This window comes from Primulina eburnea, chromosome 17 (genome assembly GCF_022965805.1).
Source record: "Primulina eburnea isolate SZY01 chromosome 17, ASM2296580v1, whole genome shotgun sequence".
NCBI classification, from domain to species: domain Eukaryota; kingdom Viridiplantae; phylum Streptophyta; class Magnoliopsida; order Lamiales; family Gesneriaceae; genus Primulina; species Primulina eburnea.
The window spans coordinates 2,440,648-2,453,828 of NC_133117.1; the positions used below are offsets into that span (position 1 = coordinate 2,440,648).

General features: G+C 31.9%; 2 protein-coding genes across 2 annotated transcripts; one reads left to right on the forward strand and one right to left on the reverse strand.

Moving 5' to 3' along the window:
- The first annotated feature begins 1,692 nt into the window (after positions 1 to 1,692).
- On the forward strand, positions 1,693 to 7,405 carry LOC140817785 (mannose-P-dolichol utilization defect 1 protein homolog 2-like). Its single transcript, XM_073177569.1, has 8 exons — positions 1,693 to 1,997; positions 3,366 to 3,516; positions 5,859 to 5,931; positions 6,049 to 6,115; positions 6,230 to 6,289; positions 6,576 to 6,636; positions 6,732 to 6,773; positions 7,075 to 7,405. Exons 1-8 carry the CDS (start codon positions 1,809 to 1,811, stop codon positions 7,176 to 7,178), a joined length of 747 nt encoding a protein of 248 aa, XP_073033670.1. The 5' UTR covers positions 1,693 to 1,808; the 3' UTR covers positions 7,179 to 7,405.
- Positions 7,406 to 8,153: 748 nt separating this feature from the next.
- LOC140817784 (class V chitinase-like) lies at positions 8,154 to 9,582 on the reverse strand. Its single transcript, XM_073177568.1, has 2 exons — positions 8,408 to 9,582; positions 8,154 to 8,310 (listed from the first exon to the last, which is right to left on the reverse strand). The coding sequence occupies exons 1-2, from the start codon at positions 9,489 to 9,491 to the stop codon at positions 8,249 to 8,251; spliced, it is 1,146 nt and encodes a 381-aa protein (XP_073033669.1). The 5' UTR covers positions 9,492 to 9,582; the 3' UTR covers positions 8,154 to 8,248.
- Between the last annotated feature and the right edge of the window lie 3,599 nt (positions 9,583 to 13,181).

The following is a 13,181-nucleotide window of genomic DNA, read 5'->3' on the forward strand; positions in this document are numbered from 1 at the left end:
TTCCAACTAAATATCATGCCAGAGGACTATCAAGTTAGGATTTTTTATATTTGAAGGCATCATTAGCACTTAATCGCTTGGATATGGATAGAGTATTTTTGTCTGATTCGACTCATCAAAAAAAAAAAAAAAGTTGGTTTGGACTTGGTTTTGGAATAGTGATGAAAGTATATTTGATTCTCGAAAAGGATTCTATTTCAAATCACTTAATTTTTGTTATCATCGCTAAAATATTTGATTGTTTAATTATTTGAGTATGTCTCTTGTGAGGTGATATGACGAATCTTTATCTGCGAGACGAGTCAATTTACTGATATTCACAATAAAAGTAATATTTTTAGCGTAAAAAGTAATATTTTTTCATGGAAGATCCAGATAAGAGATTACGTCTCACAAAATACGACCTGTGAGATCGTCTTACACAAGTTTTTGTCTAATTATTTAAAAGTATACCGTATATGCAAGCGGTTCATTACTTGAGAAAAGTTTTGAAGTTGCCATTAAATCAGGTTAGACATTTAAAATAATAATAATTAAGAAATTTCGTAATAAAATTATTTCAGGGAAAACATTCATAGATTTGAAATAATGACAATTTATTTTAGTTAAAAAATTTGAGAATAATTATATGAAATAAATACATATAATTTTTATAAAATGGTATTAATTAAAAATTTTTTCATGTACGTAATTTACTTTTTTCGATATAATATTTTTTTGTGTTATTTTGTTTTATATATAATTCATTAAATTCTATGAAAATGTTTATAAATTTATATAAATCTTTTAAAATAAATTTGTAAGAGTTTATTAAACTTTTTTACAACTCTATGACATTCTTTAAAAATTATTAAAAATCTATTACATAAAAAAATAATAATTAGATCTCTACTTGCTAATATGAATACTCTTCAATTAGTCTTTTGTTCAATTAGTCTTTTGTTCTTCTTCAGTAAGAAAATTCTATTTTCTTTGAAAAGTGCACCCAACACAAATGTTAAAGTATAATTTTATTGAAGCTTGGGAAGGTTAACTCAGATAAGTCAAGACACAAAAAAGTAAAAATCTGTGTGAGATGGTCTCACATGTCATATTTTGTAAGAAAGATTTTTTATTTGCGTCATCCATGAAAAAATATTAATTTGTATGTTAAAAATATTATTTTTTATTTTGAATATCCGTAAGATTGATCTATCTCACAGATAAAGATTCGTGAGACTGTTTCACAATAGACCTACTTCAAAAAAATTTGCCAATAAAAGAGAGATAGGGTGCATGGAAAAGACTATTGATTGGTGATAGCAATTTGGATGAGTAGGATCGGGGCTATATAAAGATAAATGACAAAAATTTGTGTAAGACGGTCTCACGAGTCGTATTTGTGAGACATATATCTTATTTGGGTTATCCATGAAAAAGTATTATTTTTTATGCTAAGAGTATTATTTTTTATTGTGAATATGGCTATGATTGACGATCTCACGGATCTCACATGAGACTCACTCAAAATAAATTATATATGATACGAATTCACCATGTGTATCTTTATGAACATTGTTGAAAGTATGTTTTCTGTTTTTTTATTAATATTATTATTCAAAATTCCGTACTTATAAATTTTTTAATTTGATAGTTAATTACATAAAATAAAATAACGATATGATAAATAAAATAAAATAAAATAATAAAAAAGAGGGAGAGGTACAATCTCTTTTGATTTCCGCGCGACGCTCACCTCTGAAAGACCCAAACCGGCCACTGAAGCCTCACCAAACGGGCAGCAGATCCGGCAACACGCCTCCATACGCATGTCCAGTTCGCAAGCGGCATCTCGAAGAAAAATGGTGGAGATGAAATTTCTTGGGATAGACTTTAGCTGCGCATTGGGATCGCTAAGCAATGGTGAATTCCCTGAGAAGGATTGTTTGCTACCCCTAATATCTAAGATTTTGGGTTACTGCATCGTCGCTGCGTCCACCACTGTCAAATTACCACAGGTAATTACGCAGTCTCGTCTAAATTCGTGTCGATAAAACGAGTTCTAATAGTGTAGTTATGGTTGTTTCTCGTGCGTTAATTTTTGTATTGATTGGACTTAGCGCGGTTGTGGTTGTAGATCCATGTTTACTGCACTTCTTTCTTGATGTTTTGGTGCACCATATGTTTAGTATCTTAGATGGGAGGACGCGAGAGGGTGGGAAGGTTTTTTTTATTGATGATAACATTATCCGAATTTTAAAAGTAATTATGCATTAAATAGAATGGATTAATTTTCCCTTTTGTCTGGATTTGAGAAAATTAATTGAAATTGCTATAGAACCCAATGTATGAGTTAGGAACATCATTTAGAAATTGTTGGTTATTTTTCTATTTTAATTTAGAAAAATCTTTTCTTTTTTATTTTTTTAAATGTGCTTTGTTTGCTTGATTTTTCATTAGGTTTCATCTATTCAAATTCAGGATATCAAAATCCCGTGTTCTGTGTAGATTGGAACTCGAGACGAGATCATTGTTATCTTTTCCACTTGGTTATCAGTTTTAGCGTGGATGATATGTATTGCTTGAGATGTGCGGATCCATTGGGACTTGAGATTATCATTGTCTCAAAATTTGTAATGTATCGAAAGGAATTGCCATATTGAAAGGGGGATACCATAATTCATCAAAATTTTCGATGCTCATAAATTTGAATATCAAATTAGAATCTTTCGTTGTATTCGGTTACCCTGAAAGATAAAAATTATTTGGGGCAAAATATATGCACAGATTTATATGTGTGCTAATCCTTTCTTTAGATATTTTTTGCGGTTCTCCTTTAAAATCTTGAAAAAGCTCTCTGGTCTAGTCTGCATTGATATAGATTATGGAGGATCCGTTAGAAACCTTGAATATGCTGGGAAATGGATCAGCTGAATCTTTATTTTAAATTACTCCCCTGTTCAATTCATTCATAGGATAAACTTTTCACACTTTCTCATCTTTAAGCTGAATGCATACTGTGATTCAACATAATTGTATGATATCACTTGACTAAATTGATGTTCTCAAGTTTATCTTTCACAGGTTATTCATTTCCGAGTGGAATCAGTTAACGTGTGTCCATAGACTTGCATAGAATGATGTGTTAATCTTAATCATGCAAATGAATGATAAAAGAGTCAATGATGAGAAATAAGCAAGAAAAATTAACATTGTTCTATCAATGGAGGGGCGAAAATGTTTTATTTCCCCCCATTTTCGTGCCTATAACACAGTGAAAAGGGCTTTTAATGTGTATGATTTTAATTCTCAAGTCAATTGAGTCATTTTATCTCGAAACTTGTGATTTAGCTGTTCGATACCAAATGTTTGCTGCTCTTTTTCAGATACTGAAAATATTGAAAAATAGTAGTGTGAGGGGCCTAAGTATTTTGTCTTTCGAACTTGAAGTAGTTGGTTATAATGCTTTAGCGTATTGTCTCCACAAAGGGCTCCCTTTTTCAGCATATGGGGAGTTGGCATTCCTTTTGCTCCAAGGTATGTTTAATAGGGTTCCAGCTTTCAAGTTTTCACCATTTCTGATATCACGTGACATAGAATTATTTATGATTTATGTTACTGCTTAGCAAAAGTTTTTACTACTATATTATACGCCTTACCAAAATTTATAAAGAATTATAAGTTCCAATGAAAAAAAAAGAAAAAAACTATTTTTTTTTGAATTTATGATACTTTGTCAGATTTTTGTTATGGAAATTATGAGTTTTAAGTGTGTAGATGATAATCTAGTTATTTTTTTCACTAATTTATAAATTACATCTACAAAAAAATCAATCTTTTTGATTTTATTTTTCCAGAAGAATGGGTTGTTTCAATCGATATTTTTTCCCTTCTTTAATCCTACTACTGATTCTTTAAATTATCAAACTTTTTTTCCAAATATTCTTTTGTTTTAAAATTGAATGTAAAGGAAAATTGAACTAGAATATTATTTATTTTTCAATGTTTGCATGTTTTCAAGACTTTGTGTGGCTTTATTTTTACGAGAAGATAATTTTTTTTTTATTTAGAAAGAGATGTTGTAGCTTGAAACTATAGTTTTTTACACATTGTTTGGTGGGATTTGGATCATCCACAATGCATTGTAGAACATGAGGTCCACTTGATCCAATGGTGGTGTTGTGCTGCAGTCATCTTTTTGGTGTGGTTGATAATATGAGTTTTAATTGCTCTACTCACATTAAACATATACACCAAACATAATATAATTAATCACACTGCATAAATTACATGTATCTATCAAAATTTTTATCACTCTTTTTTGCACATTCACATTCTTAATCAGCACATACCACTTACCAAATATTAAGTTAAAGTTATTCTCATGAATTTGTAGGCCATTGATGCCCTCCTTTCTCTTACTTTTCATCCAAAATTTGAATTTCTACTTATGTACACTTGTATTAATATGCTTGAAAAACTAGCCTCAGGCTCAATTTCAAAAAAGTAGTTATCAAGCGTATTTTTTCTTAACACTCTAATCGCACTTCTTTTAAACTCCAAAATAATATAAATATGGATGCACCAATTATATACAAATGCATTATTTAAACCAAAACATTACAATGTCATGTTTTATTATAGTGGTGAATAAATGGTTGTTCCTAATTATAAAGTACCAAATAAAATTATTTAGATTATTAACTTACTACTAAAACAAAATTAAATAACTCAATTTCCACACTATACAAGTAAGACGACAAGGAAAAATTCAAGGAAGAATTTTTATCAAGATCTCGGTGCACCTAGTGTAATCTCTATTATTCTTTTATTAATTCTGGTCGAATTTCCATATATTGTTGAGGTGACGGGTTTCTAAATTATTTAATGGGTAATTTGCATTCACCTCCTCTACATGTATTTGACACTCACATCTCTTGACATGTTATAATATTTACACTTGATAAAGGAAGTGAGTGTCAAATGTTTAAAGTGTAGGGAAGTTGAAGGCTAATGACCCATTATTTATACCCTCTCAAACTATATCAAACCTAATATTAATTTGCAACAATTAAATATTTTTAAATTGATTAACAAATTAATATTGCATTTATCATCTTTGAAAGCCACTAGCCTTCAATTGAATAATTTATTGGTATCACACATGTATTTGACTTTATTTCTCGGTCTTGGTCTAAATCCATGACATGTAGTATTCAATCATATTACAATCTCGTCTCTCGATTTTCGACTGTAATACATAAAATAATTAAAAAGCTCAAATTTTGAAGGCATTAGAACAATAAAACATGCACTCATAAAATTTAGGAAATCAACTGGATAATAATTAAATTATAGGCTCAACAAAAGGTAACCTGATCTTGATAAACTAAACTTAGTTCACAGTTCAAGATCAGAATAAACTTAGTTCATAGTTTGATCGAAGAAATATAGTCTAACAATGTTTAGCAACACCTCAAAAATGTCATCGCTCTAAACAAAATTAAGAGACAGTTTAATATAAGGATAAACTCTTGAATATCAATCTTTGGTTGATCCTTCTTTGTTTCCCTTGCATTCTTCCGCTGCTTCTATCATTTCTTCTTCAAAATATGTCGCTCCCTATTAATATTATATATATGTGAGTCAACGTGGAACCCTGGGCCTAGGCGCACTAATTCTTTTATTTTTCATATGTGAGTCAACAATATCTGATAAGGCATTGATCCTTGCAATATCAGTGTTCATCTAAAGCCTTGTTGATCTTGATACATGTTGAATAATTCTTGTAATCAAACTTGGTAAACATAACCTGTTAGGTGCTTACATAAACACTTGACAAATTTCACATCTACACTGCTCTTTTCTGTTCTTTGCAGGCATAATTCTGGTAGCAATCATTTACTATTTTTCTCAACCTCTAGGAACCATGACATGGATCAGGGCATTACTGTATCCTTTCCATGCCTGTTTATATAATTGGAGAATGTGGTCTACATTTCCGTTTGGATGATCTTTTTTGTATGGTTGGATAATGTAATCTCCATGTCCTTGACCACTTAACTAAAGATATTGTGCTCTTGCACCAACTATTTTAGCTGGTCGAATCGATCCCCTACTTTTTGAGGCTCTATATGTGAGTCACAATGTCTACTATTTATGCACTTACTTTGTTTTTGCTACTCTTCATCAGTAATATTTACAAAGTTTGAGCTTTGAAAATTTAATTTGTGTGGGTCAAATTTCACAGGCTTCTCAACACGCAATATTTTTCTGTGCAAGGATTCCACAGATCTGGGCCAACTTAAAGGCAAGGATTTAATCCAACCTTATTTCTTGGTATTTTAGCAATTATGAGATATCTCTTTTGATCTAATTACATATACTAATTCCATGATTGAGATTTTGTTTCTGCAATATTCAAAGGAAACTTAAAAATTATGGTGTTCTGGAAGTGCGAAGGATATTTTCTAAATTGTGGAAAAAAGTCTTGATTTAAATCAACTGTTTTGGATGAAATTTTTTTAGTAATAAAATTTGAAATAGTACAGGTTCCCCCTTATCGTCTAACAAGTTATTATTGCTGTTTTGAGCAGAACAAAAGTACGGGCGAGCTTAGCCTTTTGACGTCGTTGATGAATTTTGCAGGTTCAATGGGTAAGTTTGTTGCATTTTCGCATTCGCGTAGTTGGATTTAATGGGAGGTATGTAATTGACTAATTGTCTAATTGATGTTACTTTCTCTTTACCAGTAAGGGTCTTCACCAGCATGCAGGAAAAGGCACCAATGAGTGGTAAATTTACGTTTTCTTATTTGCTGGAAACTAATATTGGTAGTGAAACCTATGAAAACATTAAAATATAATGACTCTCCATAATGTCATGTGATTGCTATCGATTACTGCATGCTATACAAGACCGACTTCAGCCCCACGTGGTCTTGGAATTTGCATTTTTAGTCCCTGGTTAATGGAGTTGGATGAGTTTTTTGTATCTTAATATGTACTCAATTTAGGACCTATGACAAACAATTGAATATCTTGTTAAACTGTTGTTTGAACTGACTTTTATCTTTGTTTCTTGAATTTGCTGTAGTGGTTTTGGGCTCCGTTATTGGCATTATGACTAATGGCACCATCTTAAGTCAAATAATTCTGTACCAAAAACCACCTGCAAAGAAACAAAAGAAAGCTGATTAGAGAACTAAAGATTGCTTCTCCAGGTTTCTCATACTGCCAAGGACGAATCAATTTTGGTGGAAAAATTTGTACGCTGTTGCACGGTAACGGTTCTAATTATTGCATTATTTCGTGTTTGACTAAAGTTTTACAATATTTGATGTAAAAAATAATTATGTTCTCTTTAATTTTCTATTTACTATATAAAGGAATTCTCCAAAAATTAATATACGATAGAATAAACATTCTCTCAGTTCCTAATTGCCCTTTAAAATACCAGGCTCTATGCACAAACATCTAAGCCACTATAGACTATAGTAAACTCAAATATATGAGAAAATAACTATTAAGTCCTTGTATTTTAGTTCTTGAACTTATCATGAAAACATTTTTGTCTTGTAAACTTTTAAAAAAGAGCGCAAAAATAATTTTTACCCCACTATCTACAATAATTGAGTACAAGTTCTTGCTCTATTAGGTCAAATGCAACACCTAAGAAATGAAATTTCTATTTTTGTATCTCCAAAATATAGTTTATGTCTTATATTTTATTTTTTATAGCATGATCGTTGAATGTTTATTTTGTTTTATGATCTAATTATGATACTCTTTTATTTGTTTATGACTTCATTTAGAGGGCCAATAATTATAGATCATTATGTATAGCTTGTTTAATTAAGTCGACTTCTTCTTGTTTTTGTTTTGTTTTGTTTTTGTTTTTTGTGACGGGAACATACATGCGTATTTGGTAAACTTTCGTACTTAATGCAAGAATCATGCTTAACATAATAATTTGCAAACCGACTAAGTATCATTGTAAACCATCCACCGACGAAGGTAGGCTATCGGGTTCGAATTTTCAGTAAAGTCATATTGCGTGTCGTCTTTGTGTATGCATAATAGTATTTTTATTTAGTAAGTGAGATTGATGTTGCCATCTCATCTCACCCTCTTATCTAAATTGGTACCTTCTCCGATTCCAGAACCATGTCTCCGATTTAATCAAAACTCTTTTTATTCTGAACCACGTATATTTACAGGCATTTCCCATCCATTTCTTTATTATATGCCTTGTATTATAACTTGTTCCCTCAGAACTCAGACAAGCCATAATAAGCAGCTTCATGCTCTCCAAGTCCCCATGATTGTTTAGCTGCATCAATATTCAATAAACAAAAGATCAACAGTTTGAAAAAAAATATATTATTAACAAACATAATAATATAAAGAAGCTCCATTTTGATTGTAACCTTGTGTAGAAAGAGCCCAGTTGCTATCAACTCCCACGTGCCATGCAAAGTAACCAAGCAACCCTTTCTGCTTGGCATACGAAACTTTAGCAGCAACTGACTGAGTGTCATCGTAACCGATCCAAGTCGTCCCTGAGTAACAGTAATTAGTCACAATCGTGGAGTTGTAGATAACCACCGTGCCAGTATTGCTGGCAATGAAATTCTTGATTTGGGTGTAGCCCATCGCGCCGCCATCTGGTGCGGCAGGTCCTGTCGATGGTGCCAACATGCCATGATTATTGGCATTGGCCAAACGCCAAGCATACCCGTAAAACGGTATCCCAAGTGCCAGTTTCTTGGCACCTAAACCTGCCTGAATCCAAGAATCGATTCCATAACTTCCACTAACTTGGCTGGTTGAATCATACAGCATAGAATGTGAATTTGTGTATCCATACCATGAAGGACCGTAGAAGTCATATGCCATAGCGTTGACCCAATCGAGATTCGTATTGATCGAATTCACTGGGTAGTTCAGTCCGTTTACGTTCGCCGCGTAGTAAAACGCTGCCGTTAGCAGAAGGGCCGACTTCCCGGAGCTCTGGGCCTCCGTCGTTACGGCGGTGCGCCATTCTGTTAAAAGGGTACCTAAGTTAGTCATATCCGAGGATGTTTGCGGGTACTCCCAGTCGAGATCAAGCCCGTAAAATCCGTAGGATCTGGCTAACTTTATGGAAGAATCGATGAAAGATTTTCTTGAAGATGATTGACTAGCCATCTGAGAGAAGACAGTTTTGTTAGCACTTCCACCACCAATGGACAAAAGGGTTTTGACAGAAGGGTTATTGAGTTGAACAGTTCTTGTGAACTGGTAGAAAGAAGCATTATTTGCGGAAGAAATGGTGACTTGTTTGGTTTGAGGATCAAGATCCGCAAATGCGCAGAATATGTGCGTGAAAAGAGCCGAGTTGATGTCTGAGGCTGCGAATCCACTGTCTGGGAACCAGTACACACCATTCACTGCATTTTGTCCTGCACAAAATTGCAGTTCAACGAGAGAAACGACAGAGAAAATAAGGAAGATCTTCATCGACGAAGCCATTTTGAAAAGTCGAGGCTCTTCCTCTATGTTTTTATAGTAAAAAATTATCGAATTCGAGTTTTATTCGTGCAAGTAACCTATCACGTGGCTTGACTTTGCATTCAGAAATCAGAGTTATAAGTTTATTATGAGACGATATTTATTCGTGAGATGACATAAAAAATATTATTTTTATGAGTGACTCGAATAGAATATTTGTCTCACAAAGTTAACTTCTTAAATCGTTTCACATTAATTTTTTTTTTGTTAATTACATAATGCGGAAATTTTTTACCACTCCCACGATGATAAAAGCTACTTGCTTAATTTTTCGTCTAGATTAGGTGGCGTTAAACTTTTTGAATTAAATTTTTGCAAGGTGGACATTTCTCCGACCGGTAACTTCACTATGACACAAATTATATAATGCAAACGTTTTCGATTTTGAAACGCAATCGAATTATGCAATAATTGGATTACAAAAAAAAAGTCGAATAATAAAAATAAAAATAAAATGAAATTTCACTCGAATAGAGTTATATATCCCCATACTTTATAGGCGTATATATTTATTTATATAAAAATATAATTTAATTCCCTAAGTTATTAAAATATTAATTAACATGTCATGATTTATGTGCGAGTACAATCTTAATACACTCTTGAATAAACATAATAAATAAATTAAACTTATTTATGAGTTGGAAACCACTTGCCCCGAATTTGCTTTTGTTAAATCATGAGAGCTAATCACGATACCAATTAAGTTAAAACACATAAAAGAGACGAGTCAATGGATTCTTTTTAGGGTCAAAGTTGATTTTTTTTAAAAAAATTATACATAAAATTTAATTGTTTTCTAACTGTGAGAGCCTCTCATTGTATCCATTTTTAAAATTATTCTTAAATGTGTTTAATGAACCTCATGTAGGATAGCTAACATAGGGATGACAATGAGGCGGAGCGAGAGCGAGTTTGTCATCCTCATTCCCATCTATGAATTTCATCCCTATCCACATACTCATCCTGATCTTGTTTTCCTAACCTAAGAAATGGCAGGTCTACGATAATTCGAGTGGCTGAAGCTGAAGCAACTACTTTCGAAGTAACATAAAGAAAATCAACGACAAACTGCTCAAAAACCCGTCCTCAGTTCGGATTGCTGGCTGCAACTCTCGCGAATTAGTGAATTAGACATGACTCCCCTTAATGAATTTAATGGTCCTTCGACCTTCGTTTGATTCCGATGGCCGGCTTGATACAAATAAACGAATTTTTGTTCTGCGTCTAGCTTTTATAGAAGCGTTAACAATTTATGGATTGGTTGTAGCATTAGTACTTTTATTTGCGAATCATTTTGTTTAATCTTAGAAATAGGAAAAATATATATTTTTCCTATTTTATTTCTGTGGACTTGTCGTTTGCTTTTTCAAATTAGACACGAAAATATTAATGGGATAAGATGGAGGAGGGTATGGAGATTCTCCGAACCAAAACTTATTATTATTTATTATTATTGGTGATAATATTAAATATTATTAATATTTTAAAAATATTTTTATTATTATATTATTAATCTACTAATATTATTATTAATATTATTTTTCGGACAGATTCGGTGATGATGATACCCGTCCAAACTATAACGCTACGTTTGGTAGGGGTGATAAGGTGGGTTTATTTTTTTTAACCCACCTTATCACTCGTTTGGTACGCGTGATTATTTAACCAAGTCAATACCTCCTATGAATGATTATGTTATATTAGGTGGGTTAAAATAATACATCCTCACCCCTTAGGATAATTTATCCAACTCTTAATCCTTCATATTTTTTCAATTTTACCCTTCTCCTATATTCAAACCCACCACCACTTCCCGCCGCCACCGAACACCGACCGCCGCCGCCCTCGCCGGCCGACCAGCGCAACCGCCACCGACCGCCGCCGCAACCGCCAGCCGACCATCGACCGCCGTCAACCGCCGGCCGACCGGCGCCTCCGGCCGACGACCGCCGCCGGTTGCCGCCCAGAATCAGTCGCTGACCGATAACTTTCGGCCGACCGACAGCCGTCACTGTTGCCGGACCGCCGCTGCCACCGGAGTGGAAGAAGAAAAAAAAAGAAGAATGGGTAATTTTGTCATTTCATCAAAAAATTCAAAATTATCCTACATTTAGAAAGCTCATGATATTATCATGAGCCCGTGATAAATAATTTTATATAGGGATAAAGTATCTCTTTTATAAGATGTGATAATTTTAATCTAATGATAAAAACACCACAAATGACTTAATTGCCCTCAATATATAAAAATCCTAAACCTTATTGTTCTCTCATTTTACTCGTAGAAATTAAAATTAAATAAATATTTTTATTTATTTTTATATATTATATAATAAGAAAAATATATAAATGAACTCGAGATAATTATATAAATGATTTGTATGAATCTCAATAAAATTATTAGTATCACTCGATTAGCCTTAAAAATTTATATTTGACTTGGCTCACAAAATTAAGGGCTCAATTATCATATTATATAATATATAAAATTAGGTAAAATAAAATAAATCATGCAAACACTGTCGGCGCATGAACAAATAAGAAACACGAACTCAAGCAACAAATTTGAAATTATAAAATTTATTATGATAAGGTTAATTTTGTCATTACAATCTAATATATAAATTTAATCACTCTTATTAAAATCATACCAAACATTGAATATAATATCCAACATCTTATTTATCCTTAACTTATCCTTATATTATATATCACATGTTTATCCTATCATGTGTACCAAACTATGTCTTAAGTGTCTTATTAATTGTTTTCTCATGTCTTCATTAATTAGTTTGTACATTATTTATTGAGTAGGTCTCTTGTAAGACGGTCTCACGAATCTTTATCTGTGGGACGGGTCAACTCCACTGATATTCACAATAAAAAGTAATAATATTAGCATAAAAATTAATGTTTTTTATGGATGACCCAAATAAGAGACTCGTCTCACAAAATACGACACGTGAGACCGTCTCACACAAGTTTTTACCTTATTTATTTGGTTTGTCATCACAATTTATCTTCATTTCCATTGATTATTTTAAAAATAAGGCTACAAATTATTTGTTTAAATAAAATTTATTTACAACAAACATTTTTTTTATATTTATAAATTGTTTGAATAAAATATGATAAAAGATCATTTTTATATTCATTTTTTTAGAGTTTCCAATTTTCTAATATGTAATTCTTTTGTTTGTGATGTTGGCTAGAATTAATGTATTTTTTTTAAAAAAAATTAACCAACATTTTTTGGGTTTACATTTATAAACTACTTGAATAAAACATGGTAAAAAATCATTATAATATATGTCTTTTTTTAGAGTTTATATTTTTCCATTGTTTTTATTTTACTTGTGTCCATTAGCCAGAAATTATATGTATAAATAGAAGTTTTTTTTTTAGAGTTTCTAATTTTTAATATTATTATTCTTCTTATGGACATTAGTAATAAATTATAAATTTAATTAAGAGTATCTCTCTTGTAAGACTGTTCACGGATCTTTATTCGTGAGATAAGTCGATTATGTCCATATCTACGATAAAAGTAATAATAATTCATGAGTGGTCCAAATAAAAGACCTATATCATAAATTGACATGCGAGACTATCTTATATTATTTTTTTTGTGAAATTATATATTTAAAA